Source organism: Eublepharis macularius, chromosome 4 (assembly GCF_028583425.1).
Source record: "Eublepharis macularius isolate TG4126 chromosome 4, MPM_Emac_v1.0, whole genome shotgun sequence".
NCBI lineage: Eukaryota > Metazoa > Chordata > Lepidosauria > Squamata > Eublepharidae > Eublepharis > Eublepharis macularius.
The window spans coordinates 42,295,079-42,321,729 of record NC_072793.1 but is presented as its reverse complement, the minus strand read 5'-3'; the positions used below and the strand labels follow the sequence as shown (position 1 = coordinate 42,321,729).

At 43.1% G+C, this 26,651-nt stretch overlaps 1 protein-coding gene across 2 annotated transcripts in view; it reads right to left on the bottom strand.

Moving 5' to 3' along the window:
* MYH10 (myosin heavy chain 10) overlaps window positions 1-26,651 on the bottom strand; it is a 97,341-nt gene that overhangs the window by 23,904 nt on the left and 46,786 nt on the right. For both annotated transcript variants that reach the window (XM_054977430.1, XM_054977429.1), the window contains 14 exons: window positions 18,059-18,177; window positions 16,719-16,871; window positions 16,163-16,336; window positions 14,869-15,042; window positions 12,946-13,060; window positions 6,696-6,889; window positions 6,317-6,438; window positions 6,045-6,114; window positions 5,798-5,958; window positions 5,340-5,448; window positions 5,121-5,252; window positions 4,060-4,266; window positions 3,786-3,923; window positions 2,806-2,929 (listed from right to left, as the gene is read on the bottom strand). In XM_054977430.1, the coding sequence (XP_054833405.1) occupies window positions 2,806-2,929; window positions 3,786-3,923; window positions 4,060-4,266; window positions 5,121-5,252; window positions 5,340-5,448; window positions 5,798-5,958; window positions 6,045-6,114; window positions 6,317-6,438; window positions 6,696-6,889; window positions 12,946-13,060; window positions 14,869-15,042; window positions 16,163-16,336; window positions 16,719-16,871; window positions 18,059-18,177 (1,992 nt within the window). The remainder of the gene's footprint in view (window positions 1-2,805; window positions 2,930-3,785; window positions 3,924-4,059; window positions 4,267-5,120; window positions 5,253-5,339; window positions 5,449-5,797; window positions 5,959-6,044; window positions 6,115-6,316; window positions 6,439-6,695; window positions 6,890-12,945; window positions 13,061-14,868; window positions 15,043-16,162; window positions 16,337-16,718; window positions 16,872-18,058; window positions 18,178-26,651) is intronic.

Below are 26,651 nucleotides of genomic sequence, written 5' to 3'. Positions count from 1 at the left end.
AGATGAGGCAGAGCTCATGGCCGTCCGAATGGGTCATCTTAGTGCCGCATTTATGACACTTTTTAAACAAAGATGTCTGCGACATAATGAACGGTATCTCCCGACAGATGACAAGGGGAAAATACCGACCAGCAGAAGAAACGATCCAAAACTCCGAAGAGACGCTTGAAACGAACGCTAGACAATAAGAACCTTTTCGACGGCGGCGAAAAAGGAACTGAGGGAATGCCGGGGACGTTCGGATATATATGCATTCAAAATTGGCGGGAACACCGGCGCGCATGCGCGGTGGATCCGAACGTCCCCCTCACATCTCTTAGAGCTAGAAAAATCTTTTCCGCGGCTGGCCTGCGCCTGCGCAGTCCCAATGTGGGGCTGCACAGAAGGACGAAGACGATCCAAGATTCATCAGGTAAGAAACATTACTTAACTATGGAGCACTCACTTGTACTTTAGAGTTAAAAAAAAACCCACCTTGTTATCCATAGCATACTTCTTATCTATAGAGTTCAGTGGAGGGGAGAGAGGAAGTTGAGAAAATAAATGCAGATCATAGGAAAATATTACTGGCTAGGGCTATAATAGCCCATGAAGAAGCCGAAGAATAAGAGGGTTAACTTGCATGCTCATTTTTTTTCACAGTCACTAATGCTGGTAAAGACGGGGAAAGGCTGTGTGTCTGTTAAGCTAAGTTTCTGGTATTCAACAAAGGAGCTCATAGGAAAGAATATTTCCCTAGCTGTGGCGGGAAATGAAACTTGGGGAAGTTACTCTTTCAAGAAGTTAATATCTGCCTCCTAGATCACAGGACTGGATCCAAAGCAAGGATTTGCACAAGGACTGCAGATTGTCCTGGTGTGAAAGGACTGCTGCGGGAAAATTTATTTCTGAGGTCGCAGGACCCACATGGAGTAACACACCCTTCTTCCTCTTCCATCAATGGAGCTCAGTTCATGAAAGAGGCAGGAGGGACCTTTTTTGCTCTTCTGCCCACTGCAGCCTCCCAACCTGCATGGCTATCAGTCCACACAGATCTCATGATCTCAGGAATAAACATTTGCAGGGTTGAAAAGGGCTGCTGTGGGGAGGGAAAAGTCAGGAAGATTGGCGACCATCTGTGCCTTCTGCTGATGGTTCAAAAGATCCAGCCCATGGCCTCCTTCTTGCTGCTTCGAAGGAAAAAAAGTGACATGAATAGACCCCGTTCTTCCCTATATTAAGTTGCTAATGTAGTCTTCTGACAGACAGGCACGTGGTAACATTAATGCTTTCTGTGATTTAGCTACCAAATGTAAAGCTCGTTAAGTTCAACGGAAGGCCTTTCACCACAAACTTTAATATGGCTCATGCCGGTTCACAGTAATTATTCCATTTCAGTCCATCTGGCAGGAACTGAAATACCCCAATCCTTCCATAAGAATGTCAGTTGGCCACAGTATTCCAAGCAAGAAACAATTTCCAAATTAGGACACAAAGATTCATAAATGTGTTAAATTAGGAATCTAATGGCAAAGCCAGAATTCTACAATACATCATGTCTTTTACCGCCATAAATAACTGTGTGTCTAAGTCTAAAAAGAGAGTTACATATACAGTTGATATGGCAAGTATAACACTGCAAACATTTCATGGTATTTATTCTCAAAACATGATCCATCAGTGGGTGTGCCAAGAGCAGACAAGATATTGTTAGAAGCATAACACAGGGTATAAATCAGACAACGCCGTTCAGAAACGAGTTAGCACTTGTTTGGTACCCCATCTGAATATTCTTAGTCTAACAGGATCATGCACAGGAATGCAATTTTTTGAAAAACATAGAAGCTAGTAAGATTTCGGGAGGGAACTAACTTGGAAGAGGAGAAAAAATGAGACTGAGCCCTGGCCTACACATGCTACAGAATGAAGTAACAGAATTCAGAGTTGTCAAAACGGGCTGTGCCACTTCAGACAGCAGGTGGGAAAGTCGTGTTTTTAATTTTTCCCCATTTGAAAATCCCTCCCCCCCACATACACACAACAAAAGCATACCAGAGAGAAAGGTTCTACTCTAGCCCTTTGCTTATTTTGCTAGTTTCCTAGTTGTTGTGAACATTGATATGAAGGAACATTTAAAAAACAATCTCTCTGCAGCACTCGGAAGTGGCACAGCCCATTCTGTCACCTTACTCTCCTGCAAGTGCAGACCAGGCATCCGTGCACCAACCAGACAGGTCGATAACACTCTAGTTCCTGTGTGGGAATAAGACAGTGGCAGCCAAGTCTTACAAACAGCAGCGCACATGGAAGGAGGCGTGACACATTTCTGGTGCCAGGTCCCATAAACAACCCACTTAAGTGCCAGTGGGTTTGGTAACCCAATCTAGTTTTCTACAGAAGCTGATGGTGCAAGTTTACCAACAATACTTATTGCGCCTTCTCATTTGCTGGGGCCAATATAGCAATATTATACCATATCAAGATGGTAGTTTCTGGACAATTTTTGTATGAATAAAAAGCATATCAATCTAGACTTAGATATGCAATTTCTTTTCTGAACAGCCACTTATTTGGATACACAACCAGAATGTTACTGATGTGCTATTAAGAAAAGACCAAGAAAGTTTAAATACAGAACAGATGCACATCCAGACATTTATTTTACCCTGCTATGTTTACAGTAGTTGAGTATTAAAGTATTCTTGCCCCCAGAAAATAATACATATAGGTAGTAAACACATGCTTATTTTGAATTAACAGAACATGAGTGTACTTTTGACCTTTATGACCACTCCCATCATATGGCAAATTTTTGAAATGGCTAACCTTCTAGATCTGTGATCATCATTTCCTGCTTGTTCTTGAGTTTCGCTAAGTTTTTGGCCTTTTCCTCTTCTTCAGCCAGCTGTGACGTACACTCTGCAATTCTATCCTCCATTAATTTCTTCTCCTATTTGAGTAAGAGAAATTAGTTTAAAAGTGATCCAGGGCATTAGATGAGGAGTCTACAGATGTCATTTCAGACAGAACTTTATTAATGATGAATTGTGATAAAACAACATTTTCCAAAGTTTCTCAGTGTTTTATTCCCCATTTTAGAGCAGCTAGCCAGGGCTAGCTGTTGCACAGTTAGCAGGCGGCAAGTACTTTCAGCTACTTAAAAATCTGTCCGGAAACAACCATTATTTAAAACAGAGGGCAAAGTGAAGGCCAGGCTGCACTGATCTAACATACAGCATTTTACAAGGAAGTCTAACTTCCAGGAGAAGCTTTATTTCTGGTGCTACAGAATCGATGTCAGCAGTACATTAAATTACATAGTGAAGACAGACATCTTGAAATCCCCAAATCGAATGACCAGTTACGTATCTTGAGGCATTTCAAACACACCGTATTTCTGAGGTCATACATTCACTTGATGTTCAATTGAGACATTCTGTACAGTGGTGAGTGAGCCCTTTGCCCTATTTGAAGGAGACCACATCTGTATAAAACCATAGCTGTTCTGTAAAGGATTGAACAGCAAGTCTACTTTCTCAACATGACTTATGATCACCACACGGCAGTATCATGGGACTTGACATGGGATTGTTCTCAGCCTTGGTGTGTGTGTGGGGGGGTGGATCTGAATCCACAAACCAAGAGTCAGCAGATGCTGATAAGTCATTAGGCTACAGGCAAATAGAGGGAGAGCTGGAGAGCTAAAGCATGCCCACCTAATATATATATATATATAGTAATAATGCCTTCATATGAGTGTCTATTTAGACTTTAATCAACATATAAAGTGCAATTTGGTCTCTCACCTTAAGAAATTTAGAATTTTGGTCCTCTAAGAGTAGAATTTCTTCTTCCATCTTCTTTATCTTGGCTTCAGCTGTTACTTTTTCAAGCTGCAGCTTTTGTCGAGCACCTTCTTCCTCATCAAGCTGCTCTTCTAGGTCCTGAGACAGAAAAAGACTCAACTATATTATTACTTGCACAGTTATAATCCATTCCAAAATCTTACTATAAAGAGGCTATCGCCTAATATTTAGGCATATTATCCGATTATCCTATTGCCAGGGCATCCAGAAATACCTGTATGTGAGCCTGCATTTTCTTCTTCTCATTCTGTAGCACCTGATTCCTTTCTTCTTCCTCCTCCACCCTGGATTCTAAATCATGCAAAATTTCTTCTAACTCTTGCTTCTTGGCAGCTAAGCGGGCTCTCATCTCCTCAGCTTCAGCAAAGAGTTCTGTCTCTGCTTGTAATTGCTCTGTAAGAATGTTCTTTTCTTCCGAAAGCTGAAAATATGAGATAAAAGCCTATCAACATTGTAAAATATGAGTTCATAAGCCGACGTGATAATCTTTGAGAACTTACTCTTTCCCAGATACAGGAAAATTTGATAAAGCTCATCTCCACCTCAAAATGATGCTAACAAATGAACACTTTCCACAGCTAGAAGCCATGAAGACTTTCAGCCAGATTGCTGGGGGAGAAGTTTTGCTACAGTTTTGTGTTTCAATTACTCTTCTGTCTCTGGTGGCAGGAAAGAGAAGAGGTAGTCCTGGAGGAGAGGGAACACACGCTGGGACCAACACAGCCACCACCTATTCCAGCTCCCTCTTCCAGTCCTTTTCCATTACATTATCCTCCAGCTGTTCTTGAAGTCAATAGTCATACGCAAAAGGGAGAGGAAATAATACCCCTAAGTATAAAAGAAGACAAATGCACATATTTTTAGAAATGAAGATGCATTTTTGCAGCAATCCATTGGAGTTTTACACTCAATCACTGGTAGTATTTAAGGTCTAGTTTCTCTGTCTTCTTAGGGCTGATCAGCAAGGCACAGTAACATAAGCTTCCCTGAATCCAGGGCTTTTTTCATTGCTCTTACATCTGCTCTCTAAGCACAGTCTAATCCCAGATCTTTCTTCAGTAAGTTAAGAAGTGTCTTAAATTATTTCGATACAAGAGAACGCCACATCAATGCTAACTCAGAAGTGTTCCATTTTGTTTTTGTGCCAGAGCTAAAAATGAACAAATCACATTTCTATCACCTTGAACCTACTAGAAGACAGGCAGAAAATGAGTTTTATAAAAATAAAAACTCGCGTTGGTAAGCTGTCTGCACAGTTAGATCCTGCATACAAACCTGCTGATGTTTCCTTTCCATCTCTTCAAGTTCTGCTTCCACTTTTATCTGTTTCTCCTTCACCTTTAGCAGCTCCTCATCCTTTGCCTGAAGTTCTTCCTCCTGGCGAGTAACCTGAAGCAGAGGCTTCACCTGCAAAGTAGGACACAGAAAATGAGGGCAACAAGGCAAATCGCTTTCTAGCTGTTCAGAACACTGCATCAGAAAAAAACTACCTACCTTTGTAAACACCCTCCACCACTGCCAGTGCCTTAACTTCAGATAGGCGGCACAATTTCTCTGCAGGACTTTCAGCGCACTCAGTTGCTGCTGTTTCTTAGCAAAGGCCCTGAACACAAACAGCCAAGAGTATTTCTGTGTCAAATTGCTAAAACATTTGCATTTTAATAACATTTATCAAAATATATTTAACTGAGTGATAATCATTTTTGCTTCTGTTATGGCAATGAAGAATTAATTTCAGGAAGTGACCTTACCAAATATAAGAAGAAATTCAGAAAAGATTACAAAAATCACAAAAGCTTCATATTAACTAAGCGACCAATAAATCTGAAGGATCATGCATCTTACTGTAAATACAGCACTTTCAATTAAGCTAAATCTTTTACAGGTTTCCAATTAATCTTGCTTTTAAAGATTACATGTACACTTTTGTTAAGACTATCATATTTACTTACTTTCTGGCAAGGTAACCCCTGCATACTGCCTGGAAGAAGATAATGATGTCTGTGATCTTTAGATCCCTTTCTTCCTCTAGGTGTGCCAGAACACCAGCTCGGAAAAAAATCTTGCTCTGTCCAATTCTGTACAAGTTTGGGTCCAGCTCCAATGCTCTGATCTGTGGAGTGTCAAATCCATTTTGTTATATACTGAATATGAAGAAAGCAGTTTTTAGGAACATTAGAAAGTTACTGAATTGCCTACCATTCGCTCACATGCCTGCTTTCCATCCATAAAACCTTTAGGGATTGCATTAGGAGTCAGGATCTCATATCTACAAGTCAATCAGAAGGCCAATAGTTAAGCCACCAACAAAGAGAAAGAGACACCAGTTTTCATGGAATACATTTTGAACAAATGAAGGTTGAGGTCTCTCTCATAAGTGTAAGAAAACTGAAATGATGAAAGGGTATCAATCATATGCAAAGGCAGTTTTCTCAACACATATTTGGAAAAAAAACAAACAGGTCCAGTACCTCTGTCTAAATTCTTGGAACACTATTCTGTTTGGAAATCCTTGCCGACAAATCCTTATTCCTTCCAGGACACCATTGCAGCGAAGCTGATCTAGAACTAAGTGTGGATCCAGCTTCCCAGCCTAACGAGAGACCAAAAGCTCTGTTAAAGGATAATTTTGGCAATTAGTTTTATCAGCCTTTTGCTTTTAACCTTACTTGGTTAAAAACACATTAACTATTCACGAGGATGAAATTACTATGAATACTTGTGTACATCATGAAACCAAAGTTATAACCACCAAATACATTACTGTCAGTTTTCTTTACTTGACTAAATAACATGAAATGCACCTTCCGTATTACAAAACAGACAGCACAGTCCTTATGACAAACTTACCCTCTTCTCATGGTTTGGAATGATGCAACGAACAAAATTTGGGTTAGTATTTCTAAGTGTGGCCATCAGCTTGGTAAGGGACTCTTTGTAAAGCTGCCCCACAGTACGGAACATGCCCTTCTTGGTCTTGTAAGTTGAGCCAAAGGCAGTCTCTGTCATCCCAGTGACTTGATCTAGACCCACAATACGGTCCACTATAGGTGAAAAAAACACTAAATTAACATTCTACAAAAACAGGCAGTTCAAGAGAGGTGCAACAAATGTTTTGAGACAAATGGTGAAAGTAGCCATCTGTGGGCAAAGCTGTTGGCATGTATGGAAGCAGCAGGATTAAAGCAACATACCAGGCAAAACATCAGAGCTTTGACAATTATGTACTAGGAAGCACAGAGATCACCAATTTATTGTTTAAGTGCACCAGAGCCATTCCATTTTCATTAAAAAAAATTCTCACCAAGAAGCCACAAAGTTGACCGGGAACAACAACAAAAAATGTATAGCGTGGGAGTGTTTAACAACATAGCCAAAGAATTCAAATGACTATGACTGCAATCCCATGAACACTTATATGGGACTAAGTAAGGCCTATTGAATATAGTCGGACTTACTTCTCAGAAAGCACGCATAGGATTGCACTGTAAAAGTATTAAAGATTGCACTAGAAACAACCCATCACCAATCCACAAGTTGTCCTTCAACAGCAATGTGTGAAATACTTTCAAACAAAACTAAAAGAGTAGTAAGAATGAAGTATTTAGGCTTTTTACTTGATGGAACATCAAAGTGAAATGCATTTTCTGTACTACAAATAAGAGAATGGAGCCCTTGAATGGCACCATGTGCAAGTTAGTGGATTTGTCATACCTCTGAAATATATTTGATATTTATTAATACAACTTTTTTTTCAGGAACCAACATGGAGGTAGAGTGCAAATTTTACCACCTGGTAAATTATCTTGGGAATCTTTAACCATGAGCAATGATTCTACCTGTGGTCCACATTTTGGCAGGAAAGTGGGACAGGAATGCAAACAAGCAATCAAGCAAACCTGAGCAGAGTCACAATGCTGGGTATTCAAAGGAAGAAATCAGCTAGGACGAAGGCTTCAATCTTGGCCAAAAAATCTTGGCCAACAACAGATAGTGCCAATATTTGAAAATCTTAACATTATGCACATTTGATGTTCACCTTTTGCAAGCTTCTTTCTGGAGACAGCCTTTGTCTTAATCAGTAAAGTACATGATTTGAAACTGAAGCTCTATTAAAAATAAGACAAAGGATTCACAATAATCTTACAAAGAGCAAAAGATGTAAACACACTGGACATGGTCTTTTATTTGCCCCAGCAGTGTGACCCTTCATAGATTAATTGTTTGAGAACCTACCTTACACCTGAAGCTAAAAATTTATACTCCATTTTAAATTCATGGCATAAAACACAAAAACAATCTACCAGTGAAAAATATGTTGTCTGAGCTTCAGCACAACACTTTACATTTCAGATCTGCAGACCTTGTACTTCTATAATTTTAAAATTAGAGTCTACAAGCTGAAGTAAGGGCTGGAAACATTACCACCAAAAGATAAGCAAAGCTTTAAACATACTGCTCCTCACAAAATTAAGTGAACACTTGGCATTCAGTGATGGGTGAAACATATTTTCACCATCTTGTCTTTAGTGTTTTCACAGAATACAGAAATCCAACCAAGAATTGGATTGGATTCTCCAGCAGTTTCACAAAAACTGCTGTATGGGTTTATGAAAAAAATAAATCTAGTAGTAGTGCAATACCTCTTATCAAAACCAACCAAAACACCTCAAATTAGTGAGCAAGCCTCCAAGTTTTTCAAAATTGTTCTTCAGGCTAGGTATTAAATGAAGCAAAAAAGAAGGAAGAAAAAATGCATTGCTGAACATGATAGAAAAGCCCCTCCATCTTCAGATGTAGCTCAAGCTTTATGCAGGTATATTTCAAATTATACAAGACTTCTGGAACACAGAAATAACAGCTATTCTCTCTTTTGTAATACAAAAGCCAGCAGCTATTTCAATCTCCCTTGAGACTGAATGGAAAACATGACCCTGTGGTAAGCGAGAAAGCATACTAAAAAGCAGTAGCTGTATCAGCAAAGCTAGAAGTTAGATTTAGGTGGTATGCTAAATAGTCTATGCCTTATACAAAAAAATGCCTTCTACAAACTTAGTCTAGCCTGGAAGATGGCCTTCTACCTTGACAGCGCCTACCTGGCCACCTAGACCCACAACTAGGCAACACTGAGGCTAGATTACTGTAATGCACTTTATGTAGGTCTCTCCTCAATATCAAACTGGAGACTCCAGCTGGTGCAGAGCATTGCAGCTTGAGTATTATCTGGAGCTAGGCGGAACATGCATATTACTCCCATTCTGCAGTCAGTCCACTGGTTGATCCCTCACATCTCTGGGAGTGCCTCTCTCCCTACACTCCACCACAGCAGCTTTGCTCATCTGGACAGGACCTGCTGCAGACATCACCCTGCAAACAGGCAAAATTCAGAGCTGCCTGTATGCATGCATTCTCATAGTGGCCTGAAGAGGTCAGGAAAACTCTCAGTTCTCCTGGTTTTCCATAAACTGTGGAAAAATGAATTAACCCAGAAGGGCTTTCATACATAGGTAGGCTGTGCTATAAGGAAATAGTTCGAAGAAGTGCTTCAATAATGGGATAGAGATTGTAGACTATACTACTACGCGCTGGCTGTTACTGTCATTTATTAGGTCATGTCAAATGTCTTCAATCTATACCCCATTGTATTGTTTATTGAATGTCCCAGCTGTTGACCATATTGAATTACACTGTGCAATCCTCCTTGTCTCACAGTGAGAAAGTTGGACTATAGTGTTAATAAATATAGTCAACAGAACTACACTGTGATGGAAGGGCATGTAACTTCCATACCCATTCTTACTAAGCAGAAGGAAAAGTTGCTCCAGTTGTAGGATCTTTTACTTTGAGAGTTAATTTGGTATTTTCCAATACTGACAACAATTAAAGTAGCCATAGCGAGCTATTAGCAAACTTGAAGACACAAAGTAATTGCTGGATTTTAATTCTTCCTATTTCAAAGGGAAAATAGCGATTGCTTCTTTATTTCAGTAGGCTTTGATTTGAACATCTAGTATGGCTTAACTTCCTGTGCCTTATCTGAAAAATGATGCAATCTACAGACAAAAGGGCTTTCCCCAGCATATCCAATCATGTTCCCCACCCCCACCTTTGTTTAGCCTCATGAAGACATCCACAGAACTTAGAAGGCTACTCACTGATTTGTGATGTTTTCATTAGCCCTCATAAAAGGAATCATACCAGGCTTGCCAGGTCTCCTACTATAGGAAGGGATTCTTGGTCCCAGCCTCTGCTCCCTTGCCCCTTGGCTGGTGGGGGACAGAGGCAGCAGGAAAAGCCAGAGGCGGTCCTGAGGCATGCATGTGCCCAACCAGCACGTGCAGGAAATGGCGTCATTTCTGGTGGAATGGGTGGGCAAAGGAGAACATGCGCGCAAAGCACATGCAGGGTAAATACCCACCACCACCCACGTCCCCCCGGTTTGGCCTCCAGGCTACCTGGAAACCCTGTATCATATAACAGTGATCAGCTTCACATACAGTGGAGCCGACAAGCAGCTTCAGTGACATGGTTTATTTTGGATCCACGCCAAAAAGTTTAACTAAGATGCATCCACATTCGTATGTAAATTTTCTGCAGAATGTTAGCACCCAACAATGAAAAATACCAAATTGTAAGCATTTTTAACATCCTTTACAATGCCAAAGGTTTAGAGAGTGTAAACATGAAATAAAGGATTAACATTTAAACCAACCAGGCAGTAAGTAACTAAGTAAGATTTCTGTGTGTGAACGAGATGTGAAGAATTCAGAACATTAACAGAATAAGTTCTAAGAATAAACAGAATAAGAATAAACAGAATAAGAATAAACAGAAGTTTAGAAATACTCTAAAGCAAAAATGGGTGACATGACTGTCACTTATGCTGACCCAAGTACTAAAGCACTGTTCCCACAAGTTATCTTTCAACATGTAGGCATTTAATAGCAATGATACTAGTGCTGAGCAGTTTCTGGAATAATAACATTCAGCATGCTATTCGACATCAATTCTAAAGATGCAAAAACAAACAAAAAACTCTGTTATAGCCATTACATTTGTCTGTATCTCTTCTTGAGTTGTATACAGACAACATTAGCATGTGCAAAATATAACAAATCAGAGCACCGAGAATCCCAACTTCAAATATCCAAAGCCAGAATATATTGGATAAGCCAGCCTCTTGTTTCCAAAATGCAGCTGCTCATTTGCAAAGCTTCTAAAAGTGAGGTACATAAAATGAGACATTGTATGTATGCAATAGCAACTGAACAGGTATGCACTAATACTCAACTTGTGGCAGCTAAGGTTAGGATGTAATGAAATGTTCATGCTAGTCTACAAGCAAAAATGATTTTCCTCTAGGTTCAAATCCTGCTTTTAGGAGACCTAGCTTTTTCATTCACCTGGTGCATCAGGAAGACCAGTAACATTGTCATAGAAAGAGGCTCTCTGAATATTGTGAATCTCTACATCACAGAAGCAGCAAGAACAAAGAGCAGATACACAAAGACAGTCCCATTAGTAAAAAGAATACCATTTAGAATTGCAAGCAAGTTTAACCTTATATTATAGAAGTGGATAGGCCACTGTGGATCCCAGGCAGTTTATTCATCCCAGGGCACAGAGGCTGACTAGAAGATTACAAGGAAACATTACATAAAATAGTGATTCCATATAGTGTAACAAGAAATTGTTTACTAAAAAATGTTCATATATAAAAACTGCTTACATTGTATACTGAGGAATGATTCACAGAATCTTCAGTGTAGAAATACTACCTAATGGAGCGGCAAACCCACGTCCACACACTTCACTTACCTTTAAACTTCTGTGGCTCAGAGTATGAGTTTCAGCAGCTTGGAATGCCCATATCATAAGACAGACATTTCCCAGCTACCAAATTGATCTCTGGTTTGGATGGTAAATCTGAAATCAGAAGAATTTTCCCCTCCATTCATCTGCCTTCCTGATAAGGAATGACTGGAAGCAGTATGAAGCACTTCAGGGGAGGGAAAATTCTTGCAGTGTCCCTCCGTTGTTTTTCTGTCCTCCTTTTCTGCCCCATCCCTGCCATGGCTGGGATGAATAGCATTCTCAGTGCCTAGAACATTATGCCAATCCCATCCATCCAAGACACGGGGTTCGGGGTGGGGGTGGGGCAGGGAGAAAAAGACAGGAAAGGAGAGATACTGCAACTATTTTCCCTCTTCTCGCCTGCCACCTTAGCACCATTACAAACTCACCCTCAGGACAGCAGGTAAGTGGATGGCAATTCCAAAAATCTAAGCTTTACACACATCAAGTAGGTACAGAAACAAGCAACTTGCCCTAAAACATGACATGACATTTTCAGACTGATGACTGTATGAACCGTCCTTCAACTGTTACATATTCTGGAATTTGGCTCCTTAAGTCCACTTGAGTAACAACACAACTTTACTTTGGTTCACAAATCAGTGTTAAAGTCAAGTACTAAAATAAGAGTTAAAAGGAACCCAAATTGCAACATCGTACTGGGAGCAAGCCAAGCAATACAAGGTATCTTAAATATTGCATTAAGTGTTTCTGTGAATAATGGATTCTCATTGTTGGTTGATACCCTGTTATAGCTACTGCACAGATAACAGCAATGCAAAAAAAACCCTTTAATGGATTATTTTATTTCTAAATTCAGGGATGGCTACATTAAAGTTCTAACAAATATCTAGATAATTGTTCCCTGTAGTACCAAGAAAATCAGATTACACTGCTTCCATTAATGATGACTGAAACCGCAACTTCAACACTTCTGAATGTCATGCAAAGCTGAAACTGGTTTACTTCCATATGAATGCTTTCAGGCATACAAGTAAATAATTATAAATAAGTAGTTCTATTCAATACGTACTTGTAGCTAGGAAGTTTGGTGAATGGAAACAAAGTACAGCTGATTTATGACACAAAGTGAGTTAATTCATATTACTGCAGCATCCCACTGCAAATTTGGGCAGGATTAACTGAGGAATCACAGTAATTCATGAGTCGAAGTTTCCAGATACAGTCCTAGAAAGACTGAATAACTTATCCACAGGGAACTCCAACTTGTCATGCAGATTCTTACCATCCTTCCAAAGCTCTGCAACAAACTTGTCAGAAGACTGGTGCAGGAGGGTGGCTACATTGTCATTCAGAGGGTCCATATTCTTCATAAGCCACTCATCCGCCTTGTAATCTACCTGGAATAAAGAAAATGGAAGATAAAATTAGTGCTCAAATCCACAAAACATTACTAATAAATAAACGCAATTATTTCTACAGACAATAGGCAACTTGAAATGTGTTTGCGCACGTGTTCTGGGCATCTTTGGCAGCATTTCAAAGATAGGGCAACAACTACCCAACCCATGTGATCTGAACACCATCGCTTGGCGCACAAAACACAAAAAAATTGAACAGGCTAGGCACTTTGTCAACTTCTTTAAAATAGTTATAATCTACATTTTATATATTGTTTTTAAGGAAGCTTTCAATTATGACTATTAAACATTTCAACAAAAAATCCAAGTTATCAATGAACATGCATTCTCAGTTGTGGCCCCTCACCTTAGGGAATAGCCTGCCTGATGAGGTTGCAAAGGCTCCCACTCTCCTGTTTTCCACAAACCATGTAAAACGGAATTATCCAGGAGCAGGTTTGCCAACATCCAGGTGGGGGCCAGGGATCTCCTGGAATCACAGCTGATCTCCAGCCTACAGATATCAGTTCCCCTGGAGAAAACAGCTACTTTGGATGGCCCACCCCTTACATGAGAAGGCAGGGGCACACGTAACAGATGTTCGGTGGCTAATCTTCGCTGATAGGCAGACTCAGTAGAAAAGATAGCCTTTTAAGTAACCTGGCCCCAGAGCCTTTAGGGCTGTATTGGTAACCAGCACTGGGCATTGTTGCAGAAATTAATTGGCAACTAGTATAGATGTTAAAGGGCGAGCAAGACACACTCTTGCAAGTGATGGTGGCAAGCAATCCACTGCAGTCCTCAAAAGCAGACCGAATCTAAATGCAGTCGAAGCACAGATTAACTGTGGCTAAGTGATGCCTCAAGAGAAAGGGCCACAACGGGCACACAGATCAAGTTGATTAAATTTGTTATACACCACAGAAGTCCAGCACCACCATGTGTAGATGCTGGTTTAATAAAATTTCTAAACCACTAACTTGCTCCTTTGGGATCAGGACAATCCTGTCCAGTGCAGGCTGACTTCTCAGTCCCCGGCTGGCCAGGATTGTGAGCCAACAACTCCGCAGTCCTGCAGGACTGAGCTTCAGTTTACTGACCTACGTCAAGCTCATCATGCATTCCAAATATACTAAATGTCAGACATCCAGTTTCTCACTAGACTAAGCTGAAAAGAAGAATTACATGCCATTGGCACATGGATGACATTTTGCTCCAAGCCTCCAAATGATTTCTCCCAGCAGCTCCACGTAGATATTACAACATGGAAACAAGATGGCACCCCAACACATAAATACCCAAGTTAAGCATCTGGTACTGGATGCCCAAATGGAAATGCAACCACTGGAACAGTGCCTTCAATACCTACTAAGGCCAGCTGATCCAGAAAGACCCTGTGATCAGCGCTGATGAAGGCTGCTGAAAGGTACAGAAGAATCAACAGGCTGGGACCCCTCACCTCTCTCCAAGAAAAAGCAGCCAGTGAGATCAGCCAAGACAGCTTGTTTCAAAACTACCTTGGAAACCATATTTAAAGGGTCTAAATAATCTATGTCATTCAAAAAATATAGGTTGCTCAGCTCAAGCCTGTTGTATCTGCCATTAGCTAATAATAGTTCAAATTATTAAGGTTCAAGGAGGGGAAGTGTAACTGCATTGAAAGTTGATTCAGATACTGAACCTCCTTCCAGTAATCAAAACTACGGATAAAATGTTCTTACTCATTAGACGACAGTTCTATTAGAAGTGCACAGTCACTCCTATTTAATATTCTGAAAAAGGTTAAAGGAACTGAATTGGACTCTTACCCTTCCTGCATAATGAATAATACAGAAGTCTGCCTTGTCTTTCAGTTGCCGAGGCTTTTGGAATTTGGAATGGGTACCTTGTTCTTGAACCAATTTTTCCACAAAAGTCTTGTCAGTTGCTTTCGGGAACCAACACTCTTCATCCAGCAAAGCCAGTACACCAGGAGGGTTTGCCTAACAATTATCAGGGGGAAAAAAGATTACAAAAAAAGATAGAATTTACTATCAGTATCTATTTTATTCTAAAACATTTCCAATATTCCTTTCATCATAAAAGTGCATCTGAGGAATACTACTAAGGAAGTGAGCAAGTTTGAGTCATATTCTTAATGGGAAACAATACAGATAAGAAATAATCAGAGCCACTGATGTTATTTTCAAGCAGCATCTCTAGCTATGATAAACTACGGCAATATAAAACCATTTGCAATATAATCAAAGCAGCAGGACTTAATTGGTTTATAAAACTAGTTACGGTATAATGTAAGAAATGCAATATGGGAACACTCACAGTTACCAGGAGTGTGGGATTCGGTATTCCTGAGCTCAATATATACCATACAATATCTTACCAGTATTACTTGGCTATATTTAGTATATTCAGATAATTCCAGATATATCTGAGTATACCAAACACTGGATTTTGGAGTACAATTATTTGGGTTTATTCAGAAATCGAGGTGCCAGCCATTTTAAAGCTGGCTGACTCCTTCCTTGTTGTTTTTCTGGTGCTTTTTCCCCCCAGGCAGCAAAGGCAAGGGGGAGTGAGACAGGAGGGAAGGGGAATGAGTGAGTGACCAATGGGATATGAGGTTGGAGGAGCTCTTGTTGTTGGGGGCGTGTTTTTACTTGTTTTCTGTGGTCAGTAGTTGTGTAATACTTGTTGCTGTTGTTGTGGGGTGCACAAATTGTTTTTTGCTTGATGGTGTTTGGTTGTGACTAAACCATATTTAAAGATTTGTACTGTTATTTATTTTAAGAGTTGCTGCTTTTGTGTTGGTTTTTTGTTTGTTGGTATGTGAATACCAACTATGTGAATAGTTTTATCCTGGGAACATATGGGCATGCTCTGAGGCACCACTGCTTTTTTAATCACCAGTTTGCATGCTCTAAAAAACTGCAAATCAAAAGGGAAGGTATGCTGTGTCACAAAGGAAGAGTTTGTCATAGAATACAATGATAGCTACATTCCTTGACCTGATATTCAAATCACCAACATTTATGGAATTATTTATGACAAATACATTTGCTAAGAAAGTTAACAGCTGCTAAAAGCACAAGGATAAGAACTTACTGGTCTTTCAATCAAATCAATACAAGGTTGCAGGTCCAGTCCAAAGTCAATAAAGTTCCACTCTATGCCCTCCCTTTGATATTCCTCTTGCTCCAAGATAAACATGGTGTGGTTGAATAACTGCTGCAGCTTCTCATTGGTGTAGTTGATACAAAGTTGCTCAAAGGAGTTTAACTAGGGAAAGTATCAAGAAATAACAAGTTAGCTTTAAAGCATCTACATTTGTTACACAACTGCTGGTCAAATCATATAGGTACTTGGTCAATACATAAAGATATGCTTAGCAAGCCAGCTAAGTTAACTGCTCACATTAAACAAAAATTCTTGCAGAGTTTATCAAGATTTCTTTAAAAATCAAAAGGAGTGCCACTACAGAATGTAGCCACCCATGGTTTAGAACCGAGAACACCAAACTTTATGTATTTGAGTGTGCAGAGCCTTAGAAGATTATAAACATATTTCTCAAAAACCTTAACCAATTATTATGCAATGATAAACCTGTTACAAATATTGCTAAGCACAAAGGATAAAACAAGTGAATGTGATTTTTAAGTACCTCAAAGATTTCAAATCCAGCAATATCCAGGATGCCAATGAAGGAAGCCCCCTGTCGCTTAGTCCTATCCAGGGCTTTGTTGATACGGTGAACAAGCCAGCGAAAAAGGCGTTCATACGTGGCTTTTGCCAAGGCCTCCACTGCAAAGTCTGCCTGAAAAATTAACCCAAAATGTGGAGTTACTAGAGAGGCATCTAGAGAAAACGAAAGCAAAAGCTGGACTCATAAGGGCTGGGAAATTACATTCCACCCCTTTCCACTCCAATCCCTTTCAGTTTCCTTTCCACTTCAGTGCCCGTCCCCCACCCTCCTCTGGCTTTGTCAGCAAACCACGGCCCTGACCTTACATTGTGTTTTGGGAAATCAGCTTCAGCATCCCCTCATGAGCACTGGGTGGTTCACCTGGCACCCAATATTGTGGGAGAGGGCACTAAATCCTGAGGCCGAGTCTCTGCAACCAAAGATGAGGTGGAGGGTATGGTATAGCAGGGAGCTCTCTCAACAACCAAAAATGGTAACCAAGATGTCATAAGGTCCTCTCTCAGGATCTGGCTCAGAAAGGAACTCAGGGTTCCTTTTGCAAGGTCCTCTGGCTTTTGGCTCAGATGCTGCCTGTTATTGCTGGCACATGAGGGAAGGCAGCAGGAGAATCTCCATATGAGAGGGTAAGGCTGATTAATGGGGGTAAATGGAAGAGAGGTTTACAAGAGGCAATGGCAAAATATGTGAAAACGTCCCTTATTTCTTCTCCTTAAGAGATTGAGGGTAGCGGTATTGGAGAGCCACCAGAAATCTCTCCTCATTTTTCATGCAATCTCAGAGATATCTCCCCCCCCCACCCGTTCCGTCCAATCTTTCTTCATACCCCAACATTCGCTTCCAATCAGAATTCAGCAAATACTTCCCCTAAACAGTGTGACAGTGTTCCTGAAATGAAGAGAATTCTCCTCTGATGTCTGACTTTCTCCTCCTCCACTCCCCCTTTCTTGTCTAACCTCATCTTCCACCTCTAGGCTTTTCTCAACTTGAGGAAACCTTGTCATAACTACCAAGACCATAGGACGGGGGAGTTGGCCTTATTATGTGATGTTTACCTTCCCTACTACAGTGTAATGCTCCTCACCTCAACCCTACTATCTATCGTCACATTTAGTGTAATATTTGATTAGTCTCATGATCATTTGGTGATTAGGAAAAAAAACCCGGACTACCAAGCCCAGCTACAATTTGAGGGCCAATGCAAATACTGATCAACCACCCCCAAGGCAAAGGCAAAGGCAAACAGAGTAAAAGACGGTTGAGTTGAAGTTGATGGCTTCTTTCTGCATCCTGAAACTTACTTGTTCTTTGGTTTGTGCTTTCTGGACATAGTCCCTGCCGACTTTAATGCGTGGAGTGAGTATTGCTCGGGTAAATTCCATTACATTCATTCCCAAGAGATGGCAGAGTTTCTGTGCGACTACAGATGGAAACAAAGCAGTCAATTATCAAAGACTTTCCTCAATAACTAAATTTAACACCGGAAGAAAGTGCTCTAGGACAGTGTTTTTCCCAACTGTCTATTTCTAGGAAAAGCTTTCCATTTCAGTTTGTCTATCTACTATGGAATCTCTACACACTACACAGGATTCTAGAAAATATCCAAGGATGCACATTTAGTTCATATAATCATACTAAGCCTTACTACCATCTTGCACGAGCACATATAGCATTGCCCTGAACCTCTATGTTGCAAAAGAACATTGACAGTGATGGGTAAGCAAGTCCACCATTCTTCATTTTCTCATCGAGGAGCCCCTCATATAGCATTAGAAATCCCAGGATTTCTCCACAGTAGCATGAAAACAATTACTAAAAACAAAATAGCAAATCTTCATATCAACAAGTGTAAACTCATAATAAACTCTGCAGTACAGAAAGCAAGGAAAACTTAACAATTAAATACACTGACTAGTAACAGCATTTATCCACTAACAGCTGGCATATTTAAGTAATGACAGTATGTTATTGAATCCCTGCAATTTATTGTTATGCTTGATCTAGTTAGAGCACACATATTTTTTTTACCAATATAAACTTGCTATTATGGTCTTGAAGAAAGTTTAGCAAACCTCCTCTCTGACCACAAATCAAATCACATCCTGCCCACATGTTCAGAGTAACTTTCAACATCTTGTTAACTACTTTTATTTCGTCTTCTCCCCTTAAAGCTCATCTCAAGACACAAACAGAACAGCAAGTTAAACATGTACGTTTTTAAAACTACAATGAGTGCCTTTGTCAAAAGGGAATCAAATACCAAGTAACAAATGCAAGAAAAGACTTAATTAGCACCATTTTTTTCTTCCTTTATTACACATGGTCACAAATAGATAGTGCTAAATGATGAAGTCAATCCTATGTACATCAGCCTGTGATTTCAAAAATCAGATTTTCTAAATATAGCATTTACATTCTCCATTTCTGCCACAAGTTGTGTCTGTCTCTGCAATCACTCTCTCTCTGGCAGCATAACCGTTATACAAACCCAAGCAAAATAAATCAATTTAAATACACACACCAGTTTTAAAGTCTTTGCTGATAAGCATTTAATGAGGTCACAGTTCAAATACTTCTCAAAGTCTGTGAAAACAGAAAATACCTTAACACAGCCCAGGGAATTTTACAAATAGTCTTTTTAAAAAAAGTAGCTATACAAAAAGTTTATGAGAAGTCTCTCAGTACCTAAATGCTGGATGTTACATTTATAACCATTCCTGCCTCTTAACAGATAACTTTAAGTTTATAGTGGAAACTTAGAAAGCATTTTGCAGAATCTATGCAATTGTCAGAATAATATAAGAACATCTCTGCTGGATACAATGGCCCATCTAATCCAGCATCCTGTTTCCAACAGTGGCCAGACACCACAAGTGGTGGCCAGAGATCCACAAGTGGGACTCACAGAAAACAGCCCACACCCACTGACTGCTTCTAAGTACTTTATTACTAAAATTTCTTCGCTGAATCTCCAGAGACAGTGTTGACAGTTAACAGTATTTTGTCCTAAAAGGCCTGCCATTTCCACTACCATGGCTAGCAACCATCAATAGACTTGTCGTATTGTCGAAGGCTTTCACGGCCGGAGAACGATGGTTGTTGTGGGTTTTCCGGGCTGTATTGCCATGGTCTTGGGCAAGACCACGGCAATACAGCCCGGAAAACCCACAACAACCATCAATAGACTTGTCCTTTGTAAATCTTTCCAAACCCATTTTAAACCCACCCAAGACAGTGGCCATCATCATACCTCACAGCAGTGAGTTTCACAAGTAATCTATGGATTGAGTGAAGAAATGCTTCTTCTTGTCTACTTTGAATCTACTGCTAGTTGGGGTTGAGGCAGATGAATCACCCAACTGGCCCCTCCGGGAGGGGGGGGGGAGATATGTGCCAACTCTACCCACACTGGCTGAGTTTGAATGCCCTGCCCTGTGGGCCTGAGGTGCTATGTAGGGTGCAAATATGAGTTGCCTTGTTTATGTTCAAGTACTGTATTTTATGGTTGCACTTGCTACCAATGTTTTAAATTGTTTTAAATTTAGGATGTAAATCCACTCTAAGACCACTTGTAGGGAGAGCTGACTATAAATTAAATTAATAATATAAAACAGAAGTTTCACAGGATGTCTTTGAGTACTACCATTATCAGAGAGGGAGAAAAGTTTCTTTCTATTCACTTTCTCTACACCTTGCATAATTCTGACCTCTACTGTAATACCAGCTGCTTTTTTTCTAAAATAAAAAGCCCTGATTCTTTAGCCTTGCCTCACAGGGCAGGTACTCCAAACTTGCAATAATTCGGGTTGCTCTTTTTTGTGTATTTCCCAGTGACCAGACCTGCACACAATATACCAAAAGTGGCTGCCACATGTTCTTATAATAGGGCATTATTAATCTGGCAGTTTCAACCTGAGTTCTTTTCCTGATGATTCATTGCATGGAATTTGCCTTTTTAAAAATTTTGTATCACACTGCATTAACTTTTTCAGCTAATTACTGACCACAACCCCATGGTGTTCTTTTTGATGTCATGCCAATTCTGGACCCATCAGCAGATATATAGCATTTAAAAGATGTTGAGATACCTTAAACGATTGGGATGGTCGTGGACTAGCTGACACAATGGTTGCTGAGAAATAATGTTTCTTTGCCACTTTCATTTCTTCTCCATAGGTTCTCCAATGGGTTCTGTAGCATGCTCCATCACTTTCTGTGCAAGTTTTCTGCCAGTGTCTTTCTAGGTTAACCCTCTTTAGGTCACCAGCTCCATGGTAAAACACGGGGCTGGCTTCTGTCCCAAAGGCCAGAGGGGTCGACAAGGAGCAATGGTTTCAATAGCTTCAAGGAACTTCACGTTCCACACTCTTACAGCAACTTTCATAGAACATGTGTCTGGAATTCTAAAATCTTCCAAGGCATTTTGGAATCTAGAAGGATCCATTAAGTTTTCCGGGCAAATCACTTTAATTGGACCCCCCCCCCCACACACACACAATTTGCAGGCTGTTGGAGGCATATTCACTTTTGCTTTCAATAGATGATGTTCTGACCACAGTTCAGGCTGAGTGCAAAATATCAAGTCCAAGGTGTTGCCTCTTTTATGCGTACAGCCTGTCACTATTTGAGAAAGGCCCAGGGTCGCCAGGAAAGCTATACATTCCTGGGCTGGACCTGACTTGGAACACTCCGCATGGATGTTGAAGTCCCCCAGAACAATAAGTCTAGTGTCTCCAATACCATATCAGTTAGCAGCTCTGCCAATTCAGAAAGGGTGTTTATTGGGGAGCTGAGTGGTCTGTAAACAAGCAGAATAACCAATCTAACTTTAGTTCCCAAAGAAAGGAGTATGCAGTCACTATCAGCTATAACTTGTACTGGAAGTCTGCAAAAGTAGAAGGAATCACGAAGAATAATAGGAACTCCTCCTCCCTGGCTACCATAGCGAGGTTGGTGTAGTACTGCATAGTCATGGGGAGTTAGTTGGGACAGACACACCATGTCATTTTCTTGTAGCCACATCTCTGTTATGCAAGCCATGTCAATTTCCTCTTCCTATGGGTCAGGCTAAACAATATGCTAGGCAAGTGTTCATTACTGTGTCCAGTGATGCAACTTTACCTAGGAACTGTAGTTTTCAAAGACAGAGCTGCTTGGGATCACTGGGGAGAAGAAGATTTCTTTCACTGCCCTCTGCTGCCTACTCAGCTATTCCTTCCTCCCACCCCGCCCTCAAGCTCTGGTTGTTATTACTGCTAGGGACAACGATGAAACTTTGTATTGTCGAAGGCTTTCACGGCCGGAGAAAAACAGGGTTTCTCACCTGTAACTGTTGATCGTCGAGTCTCTTCTGTGCAGACACACATTGGGGACTGCGCAGGCGCAGGCCAGCCGCGGAAAAGATTTTTCTAGCTTTTAGAGATGTGAAGGGGACGTTCGGATCCACCGCGCATGCGCGCCGGTGTTCCCGCCAATTTTGAATGCATATATATCCGAACGTCCCCGGCATTCCCTCAGTTCACCTGAGCCGCCGGAGAAACTCAGAAACCAAGCACTCACAGCGGGGTAGGTGGGAGGGAATGTGTGTCTGCACAGAAGAGACTCGACGATCAACAGTTACAGGTGAGAAACCCTGTTTATCGTCTTCGTCCTTCTGTGCAGCCCCACATTGGGAGAATAATTAGCATCTCACCAATGGGGGCGGGTGTGAGTGTCTACTGGAACAAGGAATGCAGGACAGCCGTGCCAACAGCTGATTCACGCCGTGCATTCACGTCCACAGAATAGTGTTTGATGAAAGTGTCTGCAGTGGACCATGTCGCAGCTTGGCAGACGTCCCGGAGCGGCACTCCTCGCAGGAAGGCAGCAGAAGCAGCTTGCGCTCGAGTGGAATGAGCGGTAACCAACAAGGGACACTGGACTCCAGCATGCCGATAGCAAAGTTTAATCGTAGACACAATCCAGCGAGAGATGGACTGGGCAGAAGCAGGTGAGCCCTTGCGAGGGCCAGAGTAACACAAAAACAGGGCAGGAGATTTCCTGAAACATTTGGTGCGATGTAAATAAAACAATAAAGCACGCTTTACATCCAACGTGTGTAGTGCTCGTTCCCCTGGGGATGAGGGTGATGGAAAAAAGGGAGGACCACCTTTTGCTGTAGGTGAAATTTGGAGACCACTTTGGGCAGAAACTCCATGCTAGTGTGGAGCATGACCGTACCAGGGAAAAACTGCAGGAAGGGAGGGTCACACCTCAGAGCAGACAACTCCCCAACACGCCTAGAGGACGTGACCGCCACCAGAAAGGCCACCTTTTGTGTGAGCAAAGGCAGGGGACAGGTGGATAGGGGCTCGAAGGGCCGGAGCATCAGTTGGGAGAGTACCAGGGACAGACTCCACTGAGGAATCGGCGGGGCCCTAGGAGGGAAGGTCTTAAACAGGCCCTTTAGGAACTGCTTGGAAAGCCAGTGAGTGAAAACGGTCTTTCCATCAATCTGCTCATGAAAAGCAGAGATCGCAGCCATGTGGACCTTAATGCTGGAGAAGGCAAGACCCTGTGAGCACAAATATAGGAGGTAGTCGAGAATCACAGGCAAAGGGCAATCAAAGGGAGAGACCCCTTTTGAGGCCAGCCATTGGGAAAAACGTGACCACTTCCTCTGGTAAGATAGCCTGGTGGATGGCTTCCGGGCATTTAGAATGACTTTAAGAACCTCCGAGGAGAGGCCTACTCCGGAGCGCACAGGAGCCAGGCAGCCAGGCTCAGAACTGCCACATTGTGGTGTCTGACCCCGTCCCTGGTCAATAGGTCCGGGGCCGGCGGAAGTGCTAGGCACCGTCCCCGCGAAAGGGAGAGTAAGAGCGGGAACCAATCCTGGCGGGGCCACCGTGGGGCAATCAGGATACAGTGGGTGTTGAAGGCCCTTATCCTGGAGAGGACCTTGTGCAGGAGTGGAAAGGGCGGGAAGGCATAAAAGAGCCCCGGGGACCAGGGTATCTGAAAAGCATCCCCTAGGGAGTGACGGCCAATTCCGGCCCGGGAGCAGAACAGCGGGGCCTGCTTGTTGTGGGCCGTGGCGAAGAGGTCGATGAGTGGTGTGCCCCATGATCGGAAGACCTGGTGGAGGTAAACCCTGTTGAGGGACCACTCGTGCTGAGGTAGAAACACCCTGCTCAGTGTGTCTGCTGCGGTGTTGAGCTCCCCGGCAATGTGAACGGCCCTGGGAAGGACGTTGTTGACCATGGCCCACTTCCAGAGAGTCGTTGCTTCCCTGCAGAGCTTGAGCGAGACCGTTCCTCCCTGCTTGTTGAGGTAATAGCAGGCCGTGGTATTGTCCGACAGGACCTGAACCTTCCTGTTCCGAATGGCATCTGCAAAAGAAGCGAGGGAGTAACGGATCGCCCTAAGCTCCAAAAGGTTTATGTGCATGGACGCCTCAGTTGGGGACCAGACACCTTGGGCCGAGAGCCGCCCACAGCGCCCTCCCCATCCCAAGTTGGAGGCGTCAGTAAAGACGGTGACCCCCGCCAGGAAAGGGCCAAAGGGACAACCTTCGGACAGGTTCTCAGGGACAGTCCACCAGGCCAGGGAGCGCTGCACCACCCTGGGGATGGAGAATTTCTGATGCTGGCCCATAGTGAGGGGGTTGTACCTCCGGACGAACCAGTTTTGCAGAGGCCTCATATGCAGACGTGCGAAAAAAACTACCCCTGTGGAGGAGGCCATAAGGCCCAACAACGTTTGGATCAAAAGGGCAGTCTGGAAACGGTTATGCAGGAAATGACGGGCTAAGGAGGAAAGCCTGGTCAGGCGATCAGGGGGCAGGAAGGCTCTGCCCCGGGGAGAGTCGAGATGAACCCCAATAAACCTAATGGCTGTGCCTGGAGTAAGGACGGACTTATCCCCATTAACCACCAAGCCCAACCTAGCCAGTACAGACAAAGTGAGGGCAATATGGGCCTGGAGAGAGTCAGCTGAGGGTCCCACCAGGAGCCAGTCATCCAGGTATGGGTAGATAAAGCATCCCCTGGACCGTAGGTATGCCACCACGGTGGCCATGCACTTCGTGAAGACCCTGGGTGCAGAGGCCAGCCCAAAGGGCAACACCGTATATTCATACACAGAATCCCCATAGACAAACCGCAGGTACTTCCTGTGGCCCTCGAAAATGGAGATGTGGAAGTAGGCGTCTTTCAAGTCTAGAATAGCTAGCCAAACGCCAACCTCCAGGAGCTCTATAACCCGTGCCAGGGTCAACATCCGAAATTTCTCAACCCTCAAATAACTGTTGAGGCCCCTAAGGTCCAAAATGGGCCGGGAACCTCCATCCTTCTTATCCACCAGGAAATACCTCGAGTAAAATCCCCAAGGGGAAGTAGCGACATTGACCACTCGGACAGCACCTTTGTTCACCAACTCTATAACATTATTGTGTAACACAACATCACAACATGGAGAACAACGGGGAGGGAGAGAAAGGGGAGGTGCATCAACGAATAACAATTTGTAACCATGGGCCACAATAGACAGGACCCAAGTGTCAGATGTAACAAGTTGCCAACAGGGCAAAAAAGGCCGAAGCCTGTCCAAGAACCGGGCAGTAGAGGGAGTGTCCTCAGAGGCCAACAGGGGAGCGTTCAGGCTTAGTCAGAAGACCGAAGGCTTCTGCACCGAGGTCAAAGGCTTGGGTGAAGAGGGCTGTTGCCTGCCCTTGGACCGGCCGGAGCGCCTGGAAGAGTGACGTTGCTGGGCTGAATAGGATCGGTGACCATAGGACTGGCCCGAAAAGAAGCGCCCTTGACGCTGCTGGTAAGGCTGGTAAGGGGTCTGATAGGATCGGAACCGACCATAACGATACCTCGGACCCGACGACTGAGCTGAGGGGGCGACCCCGAGGGACTTGGCCGTCTGCTGATTCTTTTTCATCAGGGAGAGGGACTCATCCGTCTTCTCCGAGAAGAGCTGGGGCCCCTCGAATGGGAAATCCTCCACCTTCGCCTTCTTCTCTGGCGGCAGGGCAGTGGACCGGAGCCAGGCGTGTCGACGCAGGACCACCGAAGTCGCCATCGAGCGTGCCGCGGAATCGGCAGCATCCTTGCCCGCTGTCATCTGCTGTTTTGACAGCCGTATGGCTTCCGCTTGAAGGGCCTTCACCAGGTGGCGTCGATCCTCGGGGAGGTCGGAAAGGTAAGAGGACAGCCGCTTCCAGAGGAACAGATTGTAGGACCCCATTATGGCCTGGAATTTGGCAATACGGAATCCCAAAGACGCGGACGAGTAGACTTTCCTGCCCAAGCCATCCAGCTTTCTGCCTTCTCGGTCCGCCGGGGCCGACGAGGAACCGGAACGGAACCGAGCCTGACCCTCCTCAGCCACGATGGACGAGGGTTTCGGATGACTGAAGAGGTACGGGCAATCATCCTGCTTTAAACGGTAGTACCTCTCTACCTTCTTTGCCGTCGCGGACACGGACGCCGGTGTTTGCCAGAGCGCGAGAGCGCTGTCAACAAAATCCTCCACAGGGGGAAACGCCACCGACGCGGGGGACCCGGAATATAGTGCCTCCAGCAGCTTACTCTTGGGCTTGGAGGTCGTGGAGGAGACGTCTATCTCCAGCGCGGCGGCCATCCGCATCATTTGCTCGGAGAATAGCCTGTAGTCGTCATTCGGGGACGATGAACGGGGCCCACCCACGGTGTCATCCGGGGAAGGATCAGAGGCCGCGTCCGAAGAGCACTCTGACGGGGACACCAGACCTTCCTCATCCTCGGAATCTGAAAACTCCGGCGAGGTTTGCGTCGGAACCGAAGACCGGTGAGCGCTCGGGGCCGACGGACAAGCCGCAGGAACCGACGGTCGCAGAGGCAAGCCAGGAGGTGGAGGAGCGGATGCCGG